Below are 25,441 nucleotides of genomic sequence, written 5' to 3'. Positions count from 1 at the left end.
ACGGATGCCCTTGTCTCAGCCTCGCTCTCCACGGCCTCAGCTGTGCCCGAATCTCCGCAGCTCGCCTGTTCCAGGTGGCAGGTGTCGGCTGAGAAGGGGGAGCAGAGCAGCCTGCTGCAGGGGATGAGGGCCCACTGCTCACATATACCTGCTTCTGGCCCCCTCGCCACCTCCCATGTTGGACTCTCTTCCAGCACTGGCAGCACCAACCTTCCCATGGTCTACGCTCTACCACAGACTCACGTCCACAACTGGGCTTCCATTCTTGTTCTCCTTGTTTAGGACATCTTCAGTCCTTCGCAGTCATTGCACTGGGATTTCTCAATGAAAGTGCGGTAAACATCAAGTTGTTTCTGTTCAACTCTTTACCAAAGTCGATATAATAAAGTTACTATGTAACTACTTAATTAAAATAATTTTAAATTATTATATTAAGTTTAATTCAAAACGCACGTCTTAAAATAACAATAAGCAAACACCTTACAAACAGGGACAGGCTACAACTAACGATCTCAGTTGTCAAGTGAAAGCCTCTGAAAGCTTTTTCTTCTTTGGCCCCGTGGAAGTCTCATACTCTTGGTTACCACCATCAACACACAAACAAAGACCATAAGCTCCTTAAAAGTAGGGAGCGTGTCTCGCTCATCTCCACGCCGCTCCCTGTAAATACCCAAGATGCCGTGATTTTCTAACATTTAGCAGCTAGAATAAGCCTAAAGAATCCATCCATATCTCCAGGCCCAACCAAATCCTAAAGCCGTCTTTTCAGGATCACCTAGTAAGTTGCACAGCGGGCTTGAACAGTCACTGTTAATCCGGACAGAGCCTCACACTTTACACAACACACGCTTTGTGCCTCAGGATGTTCTATCAGCCCTTTACGGTGGCTCCGGAACTCAAATCAGAGATCTCAAGCCCAAGAATGGCTGTAAGTGCACAGAACAAGTCCTTTCTTTCCAGAGACACAACGAGGACGCAAATGCTGCTTCACCCATTTGAGAAATAGTCATGAAGCGCATGGGTACACGAAGGTGAATCAGACGCAGCCCCTCTCCTCCAAGTCTTACAGGTAAGGTAAGCCACACACTTTTAAAAAACCCACAAGACAACGTGGAACGTGGTAAATTTCCCTGGACTTGCCCACTCAGCAAGTCCTGGTCGGGAGACTGATGGCCAAGGCCAAGAACGATGTAGTTACCGAGTCCTCTTCCACATTATGCTGTAATATTTGAAGCTGTAAATTGGACCAAGAGCAGAAATGTAAACTCCAACCATACAAACCACTACAGTGAGAACAGGCCCTTAACTGGGGTGTGCGTGTATGTGTGTGTGTTCGGGGGTAGTTAGAGATTAAAGAAAGCCCTTAGTAAATACCTTAATAGATTACTGATGTGAAAAGCTGGCCTCTTGCAACAGAACTTCAAAAGAAAATGGTCAAAACTGAAACATATACATCACCAGCCATCAGCTAAGCAACATCAATCCACACTAGATTAACCTCCCGCCTGTGATTTCAAGCAACAAAACCCAGGAGACGCTAACGAACATGCCTGCTCAGGTTAACCCCATTAGGAGCAGCAAATATAAATCCTTCGAGGCATTTTCAAACTGTCATTCTTATTGTTTTAAACCATTCTTTCTTTAAAAACAAACAAACTGAAAAACGGCATGATGCTGTAAAGTGATTTCCAAGTCGCTCAAATTATAGCGATTTCCTTATTACTTCAATTTTTCCAAGCATGCCTGAGTAAATATGTACTTTCCCAACTATGCTTTAATTACATTTAAGTTCTCTTTCTAGATTGGTATTTAAAAGCAATGCTTTCATCTCACAATTCGAACTTTTCTGAATAGGTCATGCTGATAATAGTGGGGTCCATTCACAGACACTCCACCGGACTTACAGGCTTTAACAGAAACTAAACTTTAATGAACCAATCTATTCTTCAGGCTCGACTATTTGCAAGAGCTTTGGAGGTCATGTGGCTGCACGTGCACCAGCGACCCCTGAGTCTGTAAAGTGCAGGTTCTGATGAACTTTAGTAGAGAAACTCCTAAACTACTTTGCTTCTCCCCAAAGACAACTCTTCCCCATCTTCAGGCAACAAATAACATTTGCTGAGTTAGAATAACGCTTACAAAATTTAACTAGGAAAAAAACACTAGACTGGGATGCCAAAAGAACATTTAAGAGCTGAGGACTTCTGAGAGGCGAGACGGTGGCCCTCTGGCAAAAGCAGGGCCCCCGTGCGCAGCACGGCTGGAGCGGAGGGTGGAAGGCGCACCCTGTGCTCACACGCACTCGCCGTCAGACACGCAGGGGCCTCTGTGTGGGCAGAGGGGTGAGGACACGCTGGGGGGAAGCGGGTCGCCGCACTGTCCTTCTGAGATCTCACAGCCAAGAGACAACCACAGGTGCCTGCCACGGCTCGCTCCGTTTTTTCTTAGAACGCTCCAGGCTTTCCTAGCGTTACAATTTAGCTTCAAGACGAATCCCACTTCACGCAAATGTTCTTCTCTCTCTCTCTCTCTCTCTCTCTCTCTCTTTCTTAAAAGGCATCGCGCGCGCGCGCACACACACACGCGACCACCCGCGCCTCCGCTGTGTTGAGCTGAGCTTGGTGCACGTCTAAAGTGCAAAGCCTGGGGTGTCAGACAAAATTTTTTCTCTTGCTTTACTTTGTTTTTAATTTCTTCCACTTTCACCCACCTCTCTAAAACTGGGGTCACTATGGGATCTGCAGAAACAAGACAGACGAATGTAAGCATGTGTCCTCTTGGTGGAAGAAAAGCAGAGGGAGGAGGTGCTGGTCGCACACCCACACGCGCGCCCCTCTCTGCGGGAAGCTGAGACCCAGAGCACAGGGACTACGGCATCTCCGGGGCTGAAAACTCGGGCAGATGGTAAAGAGAAGGGATTATTGTTTTAAATACCTGCAGAAAAATTCCGACAGTGGGGAGTCTGAACATCCTACCAGCAGTTCAAGAACAGAAAGGGAGACGCAAGCAGCAGCAAAGGGGACTCGGCCCTCTAAGTGAAGTCCTTGGCCGGGATCCAAGTCTGCAGAACCCACAGTCATCTTCACAAACGGGTGAGATGGGGAACACACAGGGAATTGCAGTTCTCCCTTTTTTCGTCTTTTGTTTTTAAGAAAAGGATAAGTTCTAACCTCAAATGAAAAGTTTTTGTCTCTTATCTCTAATAAAAAGATTATGCAGTTTTTTTAATGTGCTGTTGTTATAATAGTATCATAGGTTTGCTAAAAACAAATCTTCCCTAAGAAATGTTCTTTCTTTTTTTTGAATCAAGTAGCACACCAAACCACAGACAAATGTATCTTGCTTTTACTAATAATCTGACAGTCTCCACGAGGTCAAAACTGAAAAATTATGAATTTGGACATAAGTGACTTCAATATGTAACAGGTTCAAAAGCATATCCAAAGTACAGCAGCTAACAAAGTCACCTTAACTTAGATCACTAATGGGGTTTTCTCCAGGACGTCTTGTATAATATTTCTCTTAAACTTAGACGAGGAATGAGCAGATGTGATCCATGTGTGGATGTCACAGGAATGGGAGGAGTCGGTAGCAGGTACCAAGGCAAGAGTCAATGAAAAGAAAGAGCACAAAACCATTAGGATAAAATGACAGTATGATGAAATAATCTTCACTTCTGCTCAAAAAAAAAAAAGAACAGAAAAAAGAAAAGACTGGGAGAAAAAGCCGGCCAGGGTGGGGAAAAAAAAATTAGCTAGAGGCAAAGCTCTACCAAAGTGATCCAAAGATGTGATGATGCATCTACCTATAAAAGGTAATAGAGTAATATTAAAACTTTTCGATAGAGGGAGATCATTATCACACGGGGCAATGAATCTGGGTAACAAACTTTGAGTAAGCTGAGAAAACACTGAGCACCCAGAAGAGGAGGACAAGTGTCAGGGGCAGGAGAGGAGGGGACGAAGCCACCAGCGTGAACTCAGCCGCGTGAGTTCAGCACGCTCCCACTCTCCTCCTGGGACCATCCAAAAGCAACAAGAAAACTCAGAAACATCATTTTCAGCAAAACTGGCAGACAGACTTGAAAATATCTACGAGGACTTCCAAGATCTCCAGTTCACACAGGATCCAAGGAAGAGAAAGCAAGAGAAACAAAGCAGAGAGATCCCGGCAGCAGCAACTCTCGACGGGCACCAAGCAAGAGCGGAGGATGTATGTACCACGTGGACTTCTTACAGACGAGGGGCAGACCGCTCCCCCTACCTGCGGCGAGGTTCTGAGACAGTAGGGGCTGCGGAGAAGCCCTTAGCCCCCATACACCGGATCTGATGGCTCTTTCAGAGAAAGGAACATCTCCACTGTTTCCCTACAGCCTCAACTTTGGGACCATTTTTTTACCAGTCGCTGATAGAAAGTGATCACCTTTCAGTTTTAAGCATCATTTATCTTTTGAGTGAAGATGACCATCTTTATCTCCTTTGTTAATAATAACAAAAGGAATCCCTATTCCTCATACCTTTAATGCCAGTAAAGGGCTACAAATCATTTATGGCGCAAATATTCCCAAACCACTTCCTGGGGCCTTAATTACCAGGCTGACAAAAAGGCGCTGGATCACCAAGAACCCACATCAGTGGATTCTGCTCCTGCAAACGCCACCCTTCCAGGACCCTGCTCCATCTGCCCTGATTAAGAGGTTTAAAGAGGTGACTGCGCGTTTGAACTTTCACTGAGAAGCTGAAATTACAGGGCTAACTGAAGCCGGTAAACTGCCACGTTCTCACTTAGCTGACAACCCCGATTCTCTAGCCTCTATTTAGCTGACAGAACAAATCGCTTTAAAACCTCTCCTTTCCTTGAGCCATCGCTGGCCTAACCCCGTAATCCTCACTCCCTATCATGTCCAGGGCCTGGATGACGGACGCCTATCTCACTGTCACTAGGCCTGAAAGCAGTTTCCAGGGCCTGTGTTAGAAAGGGGCTCCAGCTGACCCAGTCCTTGATCCTTCAAGGTATACACCACCAAACTCCCCCGCATCACTGAGCTGAAGTACAGCCCAGGGTTAGGAAGGACAGTGGAGGACACTGCATAAGAGGCCACTGGAAACAGCCACAGCCTCCAAGCTCAAGCACTCTCGTGTACTGAGCACACACGGTCCACGTACAGCCTGAAAAACCTCGGAACCACTCAAGGTTTCTGTTATGCGCAAAGAGCACTGAGTCTTAAAATATGAGAAGAGAGTTTGCAAACAAACTGCAAAAAGTTACATAAATAGCAATGCTGCCCCTCCCACAGAGCAAGGTTGTGCCCTGTGTTTTCTTCCAAAGCGCTGGCCGAATACTTCCAGTCTCCTTAGTTAGACAGACACTGGTTTTCTAAACCAGGGCAGACTGTGAAGTTTCAGAATTCAGACCATAAACACACAAAACGAAGCAAAGATTCTCCCCACAAAATGTACCCTTAAGTAACTTGGGAAAAAGCATGTGTCGTCGTTTAAATTAAACTCCACTGTATAGTATCAACACATGGCTTTACTGTTGTTTGGGGTTCTTTTTCTGGCATGAAGGATAAAGGTGAAACAATAAGATGTATGAATTAAACGGAAACAAACTACTATGAATGGGAAATCTGAAGCTGTGATATATATAGTAAAAGGCAACCAGGAAACGAAAAAAGACTCTTTTGAGCCCCAGGTGAAATGTAGGGAAATAATGTCTTCGTGAATTAAAAATGGAAAAGCTGTGGGTAACCATATTACCAACGTTGATGGTATTAAGGAATTCAATGAGCAGGTGGGGGACTTCCCTGGTGGCGCAGTGGTTAAGAATCCGCCTGCCAATGCAGGGGACACAGTTCAAGCCCTGGTCCAGGAAGATGCCACGTGCTGCGGAGCAACTAAGCCCATGCGCCACAACTACTGAGCCCACGTGCCTAGAGCCCGTGCTCCGCGACAAGAGAAGCCACCGCAATGAGAAGCCCGCGCACCGCAACAAAGAGCAACCCCCGCTCGCCGCAACTAGAGAAAGCCCTCGCGGCCACGAAGACCCAACGCAGCCAAAAACAAACAAAGACAACAAGAAGGTGGAACAAAATGTGTCCCCCGCCCCAACAAGTAACTAATGCCAACACTATGGCTAGATTACAGAATAGCATTTGTATCATGCCCAATATAATTCTCTTCTTCAACCCTTACTCTTAAATGTACCTAAAGTTAAGGAATTTGTAGAAAAGTGTTTTTCCTGTGTACGTATGTTTTCAGAAAAATATGTACACCCCAAGTGGGACCCAGAGGCCAAGGGTGGGATGGAAATGAGGTCAAGGCCGAGCTGGCCAACTCAGACTGTAGCGTACACGGCCTCCACGGAGCCGGGGCGACGCCACCTCTGGGCCCTGCGTCCCACACAAATAGGATGAGTAACTGGGGGCAGGTCCCTGACGTTTACAAAAGAGGGGAAAACAGGTCTCGGGCCTCCGGGAGCGCAAGGTCCCGCCGGTGCGCGAGCACACCTTCCCCTTCAGAGGGGACCTCACTGGCCAGGCCGGGGAGAGGCACGACCTGCCTCACGAGGCCACGGAGAATGGTCCTTTGGGCATCTGGCCACGCCTGTGAACAAAGACCGGGACCCCGGCTCTGGCCCGCGCACCCCCACCTCTTCCAGCCGTCGCCGCTGCTCCTTCTGCTGCTCGATCCGCTTCTGTCTCTCCGCCAGCAGCTGCCTCTTGTATTCCTCCTGCTCCCTGAGCTGCTGCTCCTGCAGGAGCTGCTGCCGCCTCAGGGCCTCGGAGCGCTCCTTGTTCTCCTGCTGCAGCCTCAGGAAGTCCCGGCGCAGCGTGGACTCGCCAGGCACGTTGACGATGGAGCTGCAGGAGGAAGCGGGGCTCTAAGGGGTGCGGGCCACTCCACGCCCACGCCCCGCCTCTCCCGAGCTCCTCCCAGCCCAGGACCCAACAAACTAACAACTCCACGGGGGTAACGAGCCTTCGACTCAGTAGCATCACCCCTTCTTTCACCGTCTCATAAATATCTTAAAACTCTGTCCTGGACGTTTGACAGGACATCTCCACGTGGGACTCTCCCATCAACTCAAATTGCGATGAAGAGCTGAAACCACCTCCTGCCACATGTCATTAGACCCTCTGTGACCGGCCTGCTTCCCACCAGAAACAGCAGCATCACGTCCCGGGACTGCCCAGGCGGTAATACCAGAGCAAACTCCAGCACTGGCCGTCCCCTCGCCTTCTCCACGCGGCCCAGCATGCCTTGTCAGCTCTCCCCTCCCACTCTCTCTACTTGCAAGGCCGGCGGCTGAGCCCAGGTGGGTCCCAAGGATGAGCCACCACACAGAAAAATTAGCGTCACTCCTAGGTGGTCTCCCGGCTGAGAGTCACTTCTCCGCTTTCAAAACTCCCAGAACAAATGGCAAATCAATCTTCCTAAACTGCTTCTTTCGTTATATCGCGTCCCTAACCCAACACAATTATATTGCTCCTGCAATCAGTTCAAATTACTCTAAAAATCTTAGTCTCTGATGGATTCAAATCTTTTATGTAACTATGGAGTTTTTTTCAATAAATTCTCTTCTCTCTTGATATGCTCTCTTCAAACTCCCATTCTCTGCACACAGGTCCCCACAGGTCTCTCGAACCACCGTCCCTACCCTCCTTTTGTCTAGCTAGTCAGCTACGTGTAGCTGCAGCTTGAACACCAGGCAGGCAAGACCATTATCAAAGACTTTAAATCCTCTCTTCCCTGATTAATGGGTCGCTGTGAGGTTCATGCTACCACATCTTCAAGCTTCTGCTTCACTGTACCTCGGGGAGCCAGAGATGACCAAAACGACTATGAAGTGGATCAGGACAGAATATCACTCCCAATAGCGGCAATGAAATGCTGATGACCACACCGGTGGGAAGAACAAAACCAACCAACCAACCAGCCAACCAACAAGTCTTGGGAAAGACTCCAGTGTTTTCAAAGGGGGCCCTGCTAGCCCATGAGCAGGAAACTGTGTGTGTGCAGGCCTGCTTCACACGCTACAAGACGTCTTCCATCCACACCTGCTGGAGCAAGAAACGCCAGTGGCGAGCTCCCCTTCCCCAGGACCAGACACAACCTGCATGTTTCCAATTGACCGGGGGAAGAGGAAGCAATGCAGTCTCGGTAAAGAACCACGGGGTCAGGGGCTCCAGAGGCCGAGAATGTTGATAGGAGTCTTTGAAAGAACAGAAGAATGCAAGATACTAAGGCACTTTCAGAGTAACTGCCGACTCCTTCCCGCTGCCCGGGCATCTCCCGCAGCCCCGGCACCCCCGAGGAGCAGGGTCGCGAGCGCCCCGCCTCTACCTGGGCTCCCCCTCCTGCTCCGGCGCCTCCTCCTCCTCCTCCTCACTCCCGCTGTACTCGTACTCGGTTTCATCTGTAAAGAAAAGGACAAGATAAACGAGTCAGTTCACGAAGCGTGACACCGCGTGTACAGGTGAGCGTCTCCGAGGGCATCACCGCCAATGAAAACCGTATATTCTTTGAGAAAATAGTAACGTGTGTGGAGAACGTGGGGGTAGGAGGGGCGTGACACCAATTCCCACCGTGAACGGTGCTCGTGCCCTGGGCCGGCCGTACTTCCCACAGAAGAGCAGATTCTCTTGTATTCCAGACAGTCCCCCGTGGGATGCACGGCTATGCGGGGACAGGGCTGTGAGAGGGGCCCCAGAGCCCTTGACACCTAAGAAAAGTGGTCCCGGAGCATCAGCAAATTCACAAAGTCCACTCTGATGCCAAGACTCGAAAGAAAGAGATGAACTGCCCAAACCAAGGCAATAAGGAATGTGTCTGGTTACTTTCGGGGACTGCCCTGAACTTGCTCTTTGTTAGTTTCTTCTTTGGCCTTGAACTTGGAGTGTCAAAAAAAAATTCAGCAACGGGTTGCCTGTTATCCAGCGTCGTTCTGTAAAGTTCCTGTTAAGAATTCACGGAACAGGAAGGTCAATGGGAGCCAGGGGCCCCAGAGAAGGTGGTTTAGAGAAGACGGTGGTGAAGCCTGGCCTGCGCGTTGCTGGGCAGGAGGCACCGTTGAATCCAGGCAGGTGGACACAGAACACGTCAGGATAGGAAACCCAGACACTGGGGACCAAATGGAACCTTACGTAATCAGCAAAGCGAATGTTCATGTTGTGCAGTGAAGACAGAAAAGCAGTCAGGCCGACGGGGCCCGGGCCTCACCACACCACCCCCATAAAGTGCAGGAAACCCTGGGGCTCCTGAGCAGGAGAGGAACGGGACAGCACATGGACGGTGATGTTCCCCGCTGACGCTCGGAGCCCCGCCTGACGCAGACAGAACACAAGGTCCACGATGAAGTTAAAAAGCACAGCCACGAAGACGTGCCCCCGAGGAGCAGGACGGCATCGAGTGCTGACTGGCCACAGTGCCCACTACCCAGTGTCAGCCTGGCAATGCACTGCACAGCGCCGGTCCGCTGTGCTGGAGCCAAGCTGCGCCCTCGGCCCGTCCCCGGGCACAGAGCAGAGACAGACCACTCAAGCCCCGGCCAGGTGGGCACAAACGCGGGTGGGAAAGGAATAATAACCTACTCTGGTTGGCAAAAACCTAAACAACTGTTTTTTAAGATGAAAATAAAAACAGGTTTAATACCTTTCTCTCCTCTCTTCTTCCTGGTCCGGTCTATATGGTCCTTAAGCTGGATTCTAACCTGCCTTTCATTCGGCTGGTCCCTGATAAAAGGATGTTTCAGAAGCTGCTCTGTGGAGGGCCGCTGCATGTAATTCTTCACCAGGCACCCTTCTATAAAACTAAAAAATTTCTTTGACCTAGAAGAGGAAGTAAAAAAGATCATCAAATTTCTACCACAAAGAGCAAAGCTCCAAACTACCAGTAACTTACAAGCTTGCAAACAGAGCAGGGCTCCAGAATTCACTGTGAACAACGCTGCAAAGGCACAGGGATAAAACAAGGAACAAAGCAGGGACCATGGGGCCCGGAGCGTCACTTCAACACGGTTCAGGAGTCGCACCACACACGGGGGGCCTCGGAGGCAGCTGGAGTTACTGCTGCTTTCTGACCGTGTCGTCACCGGGTAGTGGAGGCCAGGGAGTAAAGGGAGGTCTTTGCTAACGTAAAGATGGCAGAGGAGAGACGGTGGGATCCTCTAAGACAACGACAGACAGAGTGAGAAAGGGAGCCGAGTAAGTGACTCGGGGCTTGATCCTGTCACTGCGACGTTGCCATCAGTTTCAGGCTGGTTTACGTATCAGTTCTCTACGCTTAACGTTCAGAGGCAGAAATAATAGTGCCGAGGGGGGGCAATGACCCCGCAGTTAACGTTTACCCCACCAGCCACTTTATTTTTGCCTGTTTCTCCATTTCTGGCTCACAGTGACCCCCTCGCTAGCCTCGGCTGACGCACTCTTACCCACCCTGTCCTTCGAGACTCAGCTCAGACACCCTCCCGCCGGTAAGCCTTTCCCGGCAACACTGCACCCCGCCCTCCCCAGGTCAGGAGCCTTTCCTTTGGGGTTGTCTGCATGGAACACACTGCACACTTCACATTTATGTTTCTGTCTCTCCTCCTGGTTTAAAACGGTACAGGTCAGGACTGGTTCCTAACTTCTCCATTTGTCAGCAATGCCCAACTCTGAGCATGTAGACTACAATAGGTATGTAATAAATTTTTGTTGAATGAATGAGTTATTCAGTCTTTAAAAATGTGGTTGAGAAAAAATTAGTTCAGTCCTTTCCAGTTATTTCACTGCTTTTAAGAATCATTTGTGTTGTCTTCTGTTTCTACTCAAACTTACTATTTTTGTTCAATTCAACAAATATTTATGTGTCAACGACGTACATTTCTTTATGCTGGGCTCTGTAAGAGATACACATAGGAAATAATGTATACACACACAATAGTGGATGTATACTCAAACTGCAAGGACGAGAAAAGAACTACTGCCGACAGTGGAGTGGGTCAGACATCAAGAAAAAGGAGGATTTCTGACATTCCAAAGATGGGAGAGAAAAGCCACTGTTCCAGAGGAACAGAAACCACATGAACAAGGTAGAGGAGTACTACAGGGAACAGTGGATTGTTTTCTGACACTAGTATGAAAAGTGGAAACGGGTAAAAGAGATAGGCCAGGTCAGCTCAGAGAAGGGCCCTGAAGTTGTGACTTTATTCTATGGTTAAGGAAGAATGCAGAAGATTCGACACAGCAGTGATGGAATGCTCTTAGCACAGAGATTCCCAAACCCCACTGCCCACAAAGATCATTTTGGGAGTTTATTAAAAATACAAATGCCTGGGTCACTCCTCAAACTTAAGAAACTAGAAACTTTGAGGTTGGAGCCCTAAGTTAAAAAATTCCAAAGGGATTCTCATGTGCCGCGTACAGATTAACATCTGAGAATCGATGATCTGCAATGTATTCTTGAAAGTCGATGACCAGGTTCTGCTGAAAGAGAGTTCACTAATCATCTTTTAAAGGCCGCTTCTCCAAAAACAGTCGTGGAAATTTACATCTGGTGGACAGGAAGACAGCAACCGTAAAGGAAGAAGGACTTCCTGTCTGTAACCCTCTCCCCCTTAGAACACTGGGTGAAATGAGGCAGTGACATGAACCGCTGAGAATGCATCCGATCAAGCTCAGGTAGAGGAAGTTTGGTGGGAGAGCACAGGCAGCATCTACTGTCATCTACATCCGTCTCCTTATCTCACTGCACTATATACACACAGTGGTTAATGCAAACCTGCAAGTCATGGACAGAGTGGGGGCCGACTGACAAAACTGTGAAACACCCCGAAGGTGAAGCATCAACTCGCTTTAATAAAACCTGACAGAGAAAAAGGGGAAAGTGAGCGTCGTTCAGTTCAGCAGGCGCTGGACGAAGTGGCACCCAGCCCCGCAGCTTACTCCCTGGTGACATCTACTGGCCACCCATGGACGCCCCCGGTTATCATGTTGTAACACAGGAAACCAACCGGGGCTAAATCGTTGCACCCGTCCCGCCTTAAAGAACCTCGCCAAGAACTGGTTAAGTGGAACAAGACGGCCTCAGTTCCCCAGAGCTGAATGTGGTGAAAGACGGGATAAAGGAGGAAACCCTGCCAGCAGACAAAGGTGGGGAAAGCATGGGGAGGGCAGGGAGAAGCAGGAAAGAAACGAGTGGCGTGGTACATGTGCATGTCCACATCCGCGATGGGAGAGAGGCTCCACGACGCCCTGACAGCCGGAAGACCAAGGCCAGGAGAGAAGGAGGCTGAAATGGAGATCTCTGGCCTATTTCAGAATCAGAATCAAGAACCTAAGAGGAGACAACACCACCTGGAAAACTCATGAAAACAGTTTCAGAAAGGAAAAAAAAAAACCCACAGTAGGTAAGACAAACAGCAGAGCCCAGGAAACAGGAACGGCAAAGGAGGGAGGGAGGGAGGGCCCGAGTGCATGAGAGCCTGAGTGCAGACGGGAACCGACAGGAAAGGACTCAAAGGAACCCTTGGGAGGAAACAAGTAGGCAGAATGCTCAAGTGAGAAAACAAAGCACTGCCCTTTCCCTCCGAGATTTTAAAACTACACCAAACCAGCTTCACCCCACACAGCTGCACTTAACGCTTTCCTGCAAGGAGGTCGTCACCGTCTCCCTCCCTGGCATCAATTCTGCTTAGCAGATGCGCAAGGAGGGAGAAGGAAGGGGGTGGCCCAGGGAGAGGACCCCTCCTCCAACGCAGGCTGCTGGGACGACAGGGGCCCATCTGACTTCAAAGTTCTGCAATAACTACAGTAAACCATTCCATGAATTTTAAGATATTACTTCAACTGAGGAACTACAAGTCAACACAGCTTTGCTTCTTAATGTAAAGATGCTTAGAAACATATTACACTGAGAGGTATGTTTAAGTATTAAAATGGAACCTTTTTCTTTAACGTGTTCTTGTTTCCTAGCATGGCTTGTCACTATTGTATCATTCAAGCACAACTGATCAAGAAAAAAACATTAAAAAATAAAGCGATACAGCACTTTTTAACTGGTGTTCTGGGGCACTGGCTCTTGTGTTCTTTCGGACTCAGAATGGCCAGAATTTTGCCTTGAAGTCAAACTAGAAAAAGGAACGATTTTTTTTTTTAAAAAAAGGAAAACAACAGCAACAACAAAGCACACACAGCTTACCATTTTTTGGACTTCAGCCGGGGAGGAGGGTTTCTGGGGATGAGAAACAGTGCTCTCATGGGATGCATGTCACAGAGAGCTGGGGAGAGGAGAGGGCGTGTCAGTACGTACTCAGGTTACTCGTTCTTGATCTCTAGGGGCACGCGCTCTGCCCATCGTCTGCGGCATGCTTTACGTCAGGCAGTCTGCACATCTAGTTATACAGCTGAGGGCGCACCCTGAATACCCCACTTAAACACAGCAAAATACGAGGAGGGAAAGCGCAACGAGAAGAACATACAATTTCAAACAGACATTGGAAAGTTTTCATAAATCAAAGCTAAATATTGATTCAACGTCCTAAAGGAGTTAACAGCTTACGTTGCTACACCATCTATCAGATGACAATGAGATAACTTTATTTTCCCAGGATTGTTGTGAGGATTAAATTAGACTCGGTCGTAAAGGCCTTCACACAACACCTGGAACACAGATGCGTTAAGCCCTCCAGGAACGCTCGCTGCTGGTTGTTAGAGCGAGTGTGCTTATGGAAGAGCAAAAACGGGGGCCAGCCAGATGGGACTGTTTAATTCTGTGCAATGACTGCCTGTTCTCCGATCACTTGCCCAACAAAGGCGTGTTAGGTGCATGTGTACACACGAGTATGTCACATCAGGTATTTCCGAGTGTTTATTCACCTTCACGAGACTCTTACAAGGCAGCTGGGAAATGGGGGCCAAAGAAAAGGAGGGTACTACTGTTCCTGCCGTGAAAGAGAACCGAGACAAAGGGCCAGGCAGTCCTTCCCCGTCTCGGTTAAGGGAGCACGTGGTGATCAAGACGGACGGCCGCTTCTGCAGTGCAAACTAATCCTTAGCTGTGGGCAGTCTTTTATCATTCATTCAACAAATATTTATTCAGCAGCGACTATGTATCAGGAAGTTATACATTCTTTGTATACACTTTTTTTTAAAGGGAGACTGGCAGAAAATGCTGTTTTCCCCTTTGCTCTCTGAAACTCTACCCTGTTCCTGATTAAAAATCAATTTCATGAAGTTGTCATTGATTTAATCCAAAGCAGAAGCAAAACTTCACACAGATAATACTGGAAAAAGTTATTCCACAGATAAAAGGCTGTGCCTCTATTTGTAAAGTTAAAATATAAGAAATACTGAAATTTCCTGTGGTAGGACCAGTTTCACGGAATATTAAGTTCAAACTGTAACAAGAAAAATTACTGTGTATTATCTGACATCAAAATAATTTCAGGTCACACATCTGATTACAACTAAATAAAAGATAACATAGCCCACGGACCTCAGGGAGATCTTCAAAAGGACTAATGCATGCCAAGAATTTCACATCGAAAACTTTCACATCGAAAACTTTCACATCGAAAACTCCACTGTATTTATGATTCCTTCATCTGAACGCCCCATCAGGAACAGTTTCATCCATGCAGCCACTCTCTTTGAAGCCTTGAGACTAGGTTTAAGTTACACGGAACTGGGCTGAAAAGGAACGCAAGCTACTTACGGGGAGCGCCTTCTGCCATCTCAATGGCTGTGATGCCGCAGGACCACAGGTCACTCTGCAAACAAAGTGGGAAGTTAGGACACTGTCCTTGCTGTGAGGCCCCCAACTCACCACTACTGATCGTTCACACAAATGACGCACTTGCATTCTGTGGGGTACGAACCAAAAGGAAGTTCGCCAGGAAATTAAAAGCACAAACACATCTGGAAGAACACCTTCCAAAAGAATGAATGAAAGATGCAATAAAGATAACACTGATTGTTAATTAGAACCGCTCGTATCTATGATTGAACAAAGTTGGTTCCCCGTTACATCTTCTCCCTACCCGCCCACTGTGGGCTCTGCAGTTCATCATTTCTTCATTTCTTTCCAAGCATTTGATGATTTAGACTCGCAGCCTAGACAGATGTTTACTCTTATGTTTTATGACAATATCTCAAACTTAACTATGATGTTAAACGTTTAAAGGCTAGAAAGTACTCTTTATGAAAGGTCCTCAGAAGAATTAATAAAATCCACCCTCGCTCACTAAACGGAATCATGCTGCCACGTCTCTCTACTCTTCCTTTAAACTTAGGGGTGTGAGATAAGTTAAGCGCATGCAGTCTTTCCCTTCCGATTCCCCAAAATATTAACTTTAAAATTTGAATTATACTCCTTTTTTTTTAGGCTACGCCATGCGGCCTGAAGGATCTTAATTCCCCCACCAGGGATCAAACCCGTACCCCCTGCAGTGGAAGTGTGGCGTCCTAACCACTGGACCACCAGGGAATTCCCTAAAATTTGAATTTTAGCTTTCTCCCCTACTCAAATACAAGTTCCATGGGGACAGGTATTTTTGTCTGTTATTCACCTTTGTATCCCCAGAGTTGTGACTACCATGTGGTAGGCATTCAATATACACTGGATGACAGAGGAGGTTTTATCAGCTAATTTCTTAAAATCCAAACAAGATGTTCTAAAAGCAGATAACAGATGTTTTTTCACCATTAGCCTTCTTTTGTTTAGACACCATCCTAATAAAGAAATTTACTTGAAGTTGCTCCGTTGAAGGGTTTTCCTGAATAACCTATAACTCTGCTATGGAGACTCAAGCACATGTGTTTTATCACAAGAATAAAGAGGCCCATGAGCTGCTCCCTTGTTTTTACGGAGTTTTCTACACCCTCAGGTCCAAAGAGCAATTCACCACCTTAACCAGAAACTAATATGGGCAGCATCTGTGGTGGGACCACCAGGTGCTGACGCTCCCTAGGGTGATGCAGACAAACGACGCCCATCTCCTCTCAGGGGATCCCGGAAGGCTTTCCTCCATACTAATGGAGCCTCTCCAGTTCACAGAAAACAAGGTAACTGACATGACAAAGACTGGAAAATTAAAATTCAGAAATGGTAAGATACATCTAAAGGGTGGAACACTGCCTCTTCAGCAAGGCGGTGTCATGCAGAAAGCGGGGGCTGGGGGAGAGGGTGTGATAGTCTTCACTGAAAGATACTCAACCACCAACCAACCAAATACAACGTCTTGTCCTATACTGAATGCTGGTCTGGAAAAACCAGGTGTAGACGAGCTGGGTCTAATTATGGACTCTGCATTAAGGAATCATTTTTAATTTACTTAGCTATGATAATATTTTGGATGCGTTAGAAAGGTTTTCAAATTTTAGAGATACATAATGACATAACAAAGAGTGAAAACTTCTAAAGTCTATAATCTATTTGAAAATATTTCAGCATATAAAAACATAAAATAAATATTCCTCTCCACCACAGGCTCACATTGAGTTCCAGTAGTTGGGTATTTGTAATAAATACTAAATACACTGGCGTGCTGTAAGATAGGAACTCAATTGTGAGTATCATTAACACGTACATCAACCACTCTGACTCATTTACTTAAGGCAACAGAATTTTTAAGTAGTTTTTACAAACACATTCAACCTGAGTCTGATGATCAAATATGGGTTTTACATCAGGATCAAAAAGTGCATTATTGATACAAGTCCCTAGAGGTCACTCTAATAGTTTACATATATTTGTGACCAAAGCAAAGCTGCAAAGCTCTTTAACAACACTCTAAAATTTCACACAGACGAAGCTATTGCTATATATTGCCAGTATTTTTAAAATAATAAATATCTGATTATAATATATTCTTCAAGTTAAAAAGAATGGCAAACAGGGCAGAAGCACTGAATTTACTCAGGACAAAAAATTTCTACCGACAACGGAGTGACACACAGCCCCACCCCACCTTGAAAGCAGCATCGTACTTAGTAACAGAACAGGGGTGATGCAGAATGGACTAAAAAAAAACAGCCTCAAGATACTGCCCCAGCAGATGTGCCCCTGCAGCAGGGGTCCATGTGGTCCTCAGTGAAGCAGCAGGAAGGGGGACTGGAGGCGGAGCCCCACCCGCAGGAAGGCAGGGCCGGCGCCTCACCCTGTAATCATAGGTGGCGTCGGGGTTCTCGTCACAGGCGATGACCTCGGGAGCCATCCAGTACGGGGTGCCTATGAAGGTGTTTCTCCTCCCCACGGTCCTGTCCAGCTGAGCACTCACACCAAAATCCACTGTGGCAGGAAGAGGAAGGAGGGGAAGGAGAACACAATTAACAAACCAGTCGACGGCAAGGTGAAGAATGGGAGGACCAGAGGCCTTCAGAGTAAACCACACAGAAACACTGCACAGACTGCAACCTCCCACCAACGTGGATAAGGGGCACCCTCCCCAGGGCCAAGCCACCAAGACGGCAGACGCTCGACCAGCCTGGGAGCTCCCGGGACGCTGGACCCGCCACCTCCCTGAGCATCCCAACAGCGACCGCCAGAGGGACTTCCGGATGAGCCAGGAGCACGGGGGAAGGGAGTCAGGAGCCAGGCTAAGCAGTAAGCCCAGCTCCCAAGCCTTAAATAAGACAGAAGGAGCAACGGGGTAACGTTTTCAGCTAACTGCCCTGGGGCAGGGTATTAGATCACGTGGCACGCCCATCACATACCAAGCTTCACCTCTGCGTTCTCGGTCAGCAATACATTCTGGCCCTTGATGTCCCGGTGAATCACGTGATGGATGTGGAGATGCGCCAGTCCCTGAGCAGGAAAGTCAGGTCTGGATTTAGTTCTCTGTCGCTATAAGTGACTAGCCCAGAACACACCCTTTATAATAAAGTGTGCACACAGGCCAGAAGTTTCTGGGAACGTAAGATTCAACCTCAGTGCATTTCCAGCAAGACATCACCAATGACACCACACAGAGAGAGGCACCCACGATCCCAATGGGTCAGGGTTACCACCTTCTAGCTGCTCCCCAGCAGGACCATCCGCAGTGTCTCTGCTGTCATTTGCGCTATTTGTGTGCAGGGTGGTTCCTTTCCCACGCTGCACGCCTATCTTGCAATGGCCGACCCTGGGGGCAGATCTGAACTACACGCATCCCAGGGGAAAAGCAAAGGGCGAGAGTGGGCTTTAAGGCCTGGCCCTTGAATCCAGCCTGGTTTTCCCACCAAAGAGCGACAAACTGCTAACTACTGATCGACCCGACCTCCACCCCACGTGCAAAACAACTCTGCCATCAAAAGAGCTTTATGTTCAAGTATCTTTCTTTCCCAAGGAAATAAATCCTACTGGGCACACAGCACTTTCTGATGACCTCGCATCTGGAACGAAGCCCAGAGAAGGCCTCTGATGAGAGGTGGTGGGAGAACAAAAATACAGTTTTCATCCAAATATGGTCAGAAAGACCAAAAGGCATCATTCTCACAACTCATTTACTTGTCCTGACTTTAGCTAGAGAAGCCAAATCGACAGCCTGCCTCCGTAAGCTACAAGCAGCCTGTTAACTCCCTAACGTCTCAATTCAAAAAGGGCAGATGAGAAGTAACGACTCCTTTGATTTGTCCTGTTTAACTTCTTTGTGGGGTTTTATTGTCATCATTACCTTGTAGGCTATGAATTAAATGTAACAGCTGCCCTAGAACATTAATTTTTCTAACATGGGGGTTTCTAAAATCATTTACCAGTCTGCCTGTGAAACAGAAGAGAGCTTATGTCATGGCTCTGTGTGTTTTTCCAGCACTCGGGATGTGCAGTGTTATACCACAAAGCACCAAGTAGGGGGGAAAGCACTAAAAGCATACGGCATCTTCCTGGTATCGTTAGGAAGAAACCCCCTCCTTTCAGTCCGGTGCACCTTTGAACAGCGGAAGAACAGATGAAAAACTGCAGCTTTCCTCTTTCGTAATTCCTACTTTTATTACTTCAGTTCATTTTTTATTCTCTTAATGCTCACAAACCCCCGTTCTCACACTTCTCCAGAATTATCTTAGCAGCAGACGTTAAGCAGCCACATCTTCTCAGACGAACGTGGCCTGCCTGCACTCTGGTTCCTGTCGAGCAATCCCCCTGTCCTAGGGCTGCGGCTACTGCCTCTGGGAGGGCCCGCTGCTGGCGTGTCTGCCAGCTCGTACAGCGCAGGAGCCCGAGCCGCGAGGATCTGCGCAGCGGACACAGTCTTCCTGAATGAAGGGCCTGGGCGGGAGGGCATGCTCCACCGCCCCCGCCATGGTGAGCTACAGTCCGTCCACTTCAGCAGAGATGGCAAGTCCAGTACACAGTCAGCGTCTGTCCAAGAGCAAATGAATCAAGGTCCACAACTCGGAAACACGGTCCTGTAAGTCCGTCGCATTCACAGAATGAAGCAGCAGTCAAAGGCCGTCTTCGGTGCTGGTTGGGAGAGGCTGTAACTGCCCACACTCAGGATGATCTATGCTGGTTTCTATGAAAACGCGAGGCTGCCGTGTGGATGGTGACCACGGAAACGGGCCGGAAGGAACACGCGGCTTCGTGTCTCGAGGCTCTCGGTGGGCCCAGGAGAGCTTTTCTACTGCCGTCTGAGACCCGCGTGCCCACAACTCTCAACCTGCTGAGATCTTCACTCCACAGCAACTGACTCTACCGTCCACCAAGGAACGAGGACGTCTGTCACCACAGAAATCAGCCCGCGGCGTGCCTCTGGGACGCCCTGCTTTCCTTCCCCATGAGCGGCCTTCTCACCACTCTGCTCTCTCTTTCCCAACACTGGCTCCCGTGACCCGTGACGAACACACATGAGTACATGATACTGACTCTTCCAGAAGCTTCTGTTTGAGGTTAGTCCATTTAGACGTTCGTCGTAGGAAAAATTCCCATCCTAGATGAAGTGACGTGAAGGAAACTCTCGTTTCAGGTGCCCACGGGGGCGGAAAACATCTGCTGCATCTTGAAAAGATGTTCATTGAGCTACTATGTTCAGGTTGATCTGGGGCCTCAAGCAACCTGGGCTTCTTTCAAAAACTGCTGTCTTGAGTTCCATGGTGGAAAAACAGTTGCATATACTTAGTTACCTACCCACGTGTCATATTAACTGATTCCTGACACTAAAACTCCTTTACTTCTCATAATAATGGTACTTCCTTCATAGGACTGGGACCTAGATTTTACATATGAAGAAAGTAAGTCTGGAAAGTTGAGTAACTTGGCAGGGGATGTGCAAAAGGTAAGCAACAGAGGCAGGACTCGAACCCAAGTCTACCTCACTTGAGGCCCATGCTCTTAGCCACTGCTCTCTCCTGCCCACCCTGAGTTTTCATTATCAAGATAATAAATACACCTGCCCACTCACTGAACTCCCTCACAGCAGTACAGGGCAGGAGGCTTAGCTTCCCATGTTAAGTCTCCTATAATAACCATAAAAGAATCTTGATATTTTTATAATGAAACTTGTATGTGATGATAAGAAGACGGGGTCTCCCATCTCACCCTCTACAACTGGTTTTCCTAGGGGAATTGTCTATTGTCAAGGGCTCTGTAAACTTTCTAAATAAAAAGAAATTCAGACTATCTCTGTATTCTAGACGGCATTTTTTAAAACCTGCAGTCCTCTATGAAACTTAAACGTAAAAAGTGGAGTAAATTTATCTATAAATAAAAAATAAAGTAACATTTTTTTTTATTAGTGACAGAAACATAAGAATTAGATTCCAGTTCAACTCCATAGTCTTTATTTTTAAAATGTGGTCGGTAAATGAAATCCAACCAAGTAACTTAAGTGTGTAATTGAGGGGTAAAGTAGAGAGAAAAACCGTGCCGGCTGACCAGAGGAAAGAGGCCCACTGGCAACTCACGTGCAGTTTTCCAATACGAGATTTTCGAACACCCTGCCTGTGCTGTCAGGACAGCTCTACTACTGAAAGGGATCGTTTAGAAGCCGCTAAAACGGTAGCCAAGAACTTGCTTTGACATAAACCAGCTTTCCAGTTGGCTGTAAATAACATTAAACATTAGAACTTCTCTTCATAAATACTGTCACAGATTCTAACAGTTAATGCCGAAGTCCACAAGATGATTTTGAAAGCCAGCATTTAGCACCATTAATATTGCTTTATAAGCTTAGACACACGATTCCCATAAACACAAGAGTTAGGGATTATTTCTCTTCCTCTCCACTCTGATTTTCTTCTTCATAACTGCAGGATGAATTCAGAGAAATACCAAAAAAAAAAAAAAAAAAAAAAAAGCTATTGTAAGTCTAGTTTCTTTGGATACTTGCCAGACTCAAAACCATGATGTGGCTTAAACTATCAAAGCCAGCTGGTGATACAGAACCCTTGGCTGTCACGAAAAGAATAACCTGTACAGGTCGCAGCTAATGCACAGAAACCCTCGGGGCCGGGCAAGTGGAAATGGAAACACAAGCCCACGCCTGGCTGCCTCAGCTGTGCCCCACTTACCCTCAGGATCTCCCTGGAGATGTAGGCTATCCAGTCTTCCTTGAGCGTGTTGCCCTTGGTGTTCTTCACGAGGTCTGTGATGGACCCGGCCCCGCAGAACTCCATAACAAGCTGGAGAGAGACAAGACACGCTGCGGCCAACACGTCCCCCCCAGTGGCCAGAGCATCACAGATGTCAGCACACACCCGGGTAGGCCGGGGGGCAGTCTAACCCCCCTCCTTTCCTAAAGGTCTGGGCGCACGACCATTGTGGAGGCACCGAACTCCTGAGAGCATATCTCATCACACCCCATCTATTCGGCACGGACATCCGGTCCAGGAGATCGGCGTCTGCATGTTCCACGGCGCAGCCCGTGCAGAGGCCCTGAAGCCCCCCTTCTCTCCTGAGCACAGATGCAAGTGGACCGCTTGCTCCTAATCAACGCCCACTCATCAGAAATCTGATCTAGATACCCTTTCACAGGCTTTCCAACTTGCCAGTGTCTAAACTGTTCTATTTTCCACACATCGTGATTCTCAAACTATTTTATATCAACTGCGTTTAGTACAGTTTAAAAATTTCTCTTTAAAAAGAGAAATACTATTTTTAAGCAGCACATGATTTTTTAAAAGACACTATTTACAATACCTAAATGTTTCCACAATACGAACACAAGTATATTTCCAAAGTACTTAGAAAATAAATTGAGTTGAACTATTCGAAAAATTTAACTGTGTTTGGATACGGGCAATGGAAATAAAGGTAACTGTTTCCCTTTTACTATCCTAACTTTGCAAACAGTCTCTAGTGGCTTTTTTAAAAATTAGAAGAGCATTCATCTATCTTCCTGCCCTATAAGCCCAGTACCTTTGGCATAACGTGATAACCACAGATCTGACACTATCTCGGTGTCATGATCTTGAATAGAAATGTATTCAATAAGAGATACGGTTGAATATGTATAAATTCTATAAATTTCCCTGGAGTCCACTGTTCTTAATAAATTACTAAACTAAGTTTGTTTTCTTGCAATTTGTCTCTCATTCCAACATAGTAAAGAAAGCTGCATTTAGTTGAGATTCCACACTAATTAATTTCCATAAAGTTTTTATCACATTGCTTTCATTTTCAAGCTAATTTCCTTGCTATTTTGTTACTTTTTTTTTTAATGTGCCATTTTATTCCCAAAACACAAGTTAACTCTTTTTCCTGCAATGTGAAATCAACACCAAAATAAACATTCACGACACCTTCCACTGAGAAGGCCAGGGAAGATACCAGATGTTACCCCTTTTGCTTTGCTTTTCTCTCCCCTCCCCCCCGGAAGGTTCTTAATGCCCTTTTAAATACAAAGAGGAAACCCCACAGAATGCTCAGGAAACGTCTGCCTACCCAGAGTTGGTCATCGTGTCCTGGGGGGCTCTTTTTAATGAAAGCACCGTAATACGTTGCAATATTTCTATGATGAGAATATTTCTTCAGCATATTTATCTCCAGCTTGATTTCCTCCTCTTCATCCTTAAGAAAAAATAAAATGTGCAGCTTTTGAATGCCATGCAGGATTTTACTTTCCCCACATGCAGGCAATCAGACGTTCCCAGCCCCTCCAGCAAGGGAGAGACACTTTACTCTTGTGCCAGTAATCAGGGACTTGCGGCGACGCATCCTTTGAAATGTGATTACAAGCTCTGCAAGAAGAAATACAAGCACAAAAGGTAAAGATGAAACAGGAAGCAGCAGGGGCAGAGGGCACGCGTGGCCTGGCTCCTCCACGGGCCACGTAACCCCAGGCAATTCACTCCACTTCTCTGGGCCTCAACTGGCTCATCTGTAAAAATGGGAGGAAAAAGGAAACTGGCTGATACTACTTCAAATGACTAGCAAGGGCTGCTTCTTTTCTAGAGAACATTTGTGAGTATAAATCGTCCGACGCACTTAAGGTTCAGCTCTGAGAGCATCACACAGCACCATCACCCTGGGTCGGGGGCAGGGGCCAAGCTCAGGGACCCTGTGGTCCTGGATGGACAGCGCCCCCAAGAGACTCGGGCCAGTCCAGGAGCCCAGAAACATAAACACCACTCAGTGGCGGCAGGTTGTCCCTAGACTGGGCTCATCCCCCCGCCTCTTGCTTTACTAAAATAAGACAAGCAGAGGAAGAAATGAAGAGTCTGTATCAGAAGATTAGAGGGAGAATGAAGGGGACAGATGGTGACAAAGGTCCGGAAAATAAAAATAAGTTGCTCTTGTGAATGTTGAGGTCTCCGCCTTCTCCCACACCAACCCCTCCCCACCCCGCCCCGGGGAAAACCGCGTCATCGGGGGCGTCCTGTGCCCTGCTGCACACACGGACACGGGGAGAGGGTAACGCCAAACCACCTGCAAAGAGTCATCCGAAGAAAGGTTTACAGGTAGCACGAGAATGAGAGGAAAGCAGAATTAAAGTGAGAAAAAAGAATGTGCAGGAATAGGGAAAATCTGCCTTGGTTAGAAAAGGGGTGTTTGAGGGAAGATAAAGAAGATCTTTGAGCAAAGCCTCATAACCAGATCTCTAGAATTCCCTTTATTTCATGTATTTTCAACAGGAAATGATGAGTGGTTCCCTAAAACCTCCTGACTTTTCTACACTGACACACTCCTTCCACTTTAGCTGATATCCTTCCCTCTCCAGGGAAGACTCAGGGATTCTGAGCCGCACAGGTACGTGTATATGCACACGTGTGCGCGCACACACGCGCGCACACACACACACACACACAAAACCTACTGTTGCAGCCTAGCATCTCCAAGAACCTTTCATAAGGCCTCACAGACCTAAAGTAAGTTTGGTTTGCAAACACTGCTCTTAGGGCAACATCATTAATTAGATATTAACAGTGAGACCAAATGAAAAAAGAAAATGTCTTTTTAAAAACAACTTTCAGTTCGTCATTACTGCTTAATACACCCAATACCCACGAAAACATGTAATCATCCAACACCGGTGATTCTCATGGCGACGGCTTCCAGCTCGGCCCAGATACGTAAGTATGAGACTACTGCAGCGTACAGATGACAGGCACGGTTGTCATGGGACTTTGGCAGATGATGACAGAAATATGAAGCAGAGTCACATGGCCAAGCACAGCCTAGACACTAGTCTGTGTAATAATTCTCATTCAAAACCCATATATGTAAATCACACCAAATGCATATGAATTTCAGTGGCCATGGTTAAAGCAGCAATGAACAATAAGAGGCTGAACAACTAGGATAATTAAGTAGCTTAATTCTAAACAAAACCAGGGCTTAGCCTGGCTAGTATTACACAATCACACCCCTCTATCTGGGGCCTTTACAGTATAGAGACTTTATACTATAAAACATAAAGGGGCAACAGGTTTTGTTCATACTGGGCAAGGAAGCACACCCCAAGCAGAATTAGGAAGCCCCACCCATCCACAGCTGTATCTTACGTCACGTTCGCGCCCATGCTGTGGGAGGACCACCACCTGCCGGCACAGGGGCCCCGCTCTCCCTGGATCGCAGCTCAGGACTCGCCGCCCACAGTCTCTGGCTTCCTGGGCAGCCAGGACACCCCAACGAGGCCTGTCGAGACTGACACGTTCCTAACAAAAATGAGCGCGAGTCTGGCCACAGCCTCGCTCCTGCTGGAAAGGAGGTGGTGTTACTCCAGGATTAGAAAGTCAACTAAAGGTGTGATTTTTTTCCTCTTATCCAAAACCAGTAACCCTGTAAGGATCTGGGGTACAAAGACTAAGCAAAAACAAAAGGAACAATGCTGAACTAGAATAGGGAAAAATCAACACACTACTGACTTTAATTTTCTGTGCTAAGAGCGCAGCCACTCACTTCATGCAGCGATGTGCGCCTCCCCGATGGAAGGCGGGACTTCATTGCTCCATCCCTAACCCTTCCTAGGGGCCTCCACCCGCCCCCCACGCTGCCTAAGTCACCCCAGGGTCTTTAGTCCCTGTGATGCTCTGCCAGTAGGTTTCACTTCT

The 25,441-nt window shown here is 47.3% G+C and overlaps 1 protein-coding gene across 21 annotated transcripts in view; it reads right to left on the bottom strand.

Moving 5' to 3' along the window:
* MAP4K4 (mitogen-activated protein kinase kinase kinase kinase 4) overlaps positions 1 to 25,441 on the bottom strand; it is a gene marked incomplete at its 5' end in the record, with an annotated part of 171,631 nt that overhangs the window by 36,200 nt on the left and 109,990 nt on the right. For all 21 annotated transcript variants that reach the window (XM_082851746.1, XM_082851731.1, XM_082851732.1 and 18 more), the window contains 9 exons: positions 6,652 to 6,862; positions 8,346 to 8,418; positions 9,654 to 9,829; positions 13,179 to 13,257; positions 14,694 to 14,748; positions 17,137 to 17,267; positions 17,693 to 17,783; positions 21,461 to 21,571; positions 22,833 to 22,958. In XM_082851746.1, the coding sequence (XP_082707872.1) occupies positions 6,652 to 6,862; positions 8,346 to 8,418; positions 9,654 to 9,829; positions 13,179 to 13,257; positions 14,694 to 14,748; positions 17,137 to 17,267; positions 17,693 to 17,783; positions 21,461 to 21,571; positions 22,833 to 22,958 (1,053 nt within the window). The remainder of the gene's footprint in view (positions 1 to 6,651; positions 6,863 to 8,345; positions 8,419 to 9,653; positions 9,830 to 13,178; positions 13,258 to 14,693; positions 14,749 to 17,136; positions 17,268 to 17,692; positions 17,784 to 21,460; positions 21,572 to 22,832; positions 22,959 to 25,441) is intronic.

Source organism: Leucopleurus acutus (genome assembly GCF_964270905.1).
Source record: "Leucopleurus acutus genome assembly, chromosome: 12".
NCBI classification, from domain to species: Eukaryota; Metazoa; Chordata; class Mammalia; order Artiodactyla; family Delphinidae; genus Leucopleurus; species Leucopleurus acutus.
The sequence above is the reverse complement of the archived record's forward strand: the minus strand, read 5'-3'. Positions and strand labels throughout refer to the sequence as shown.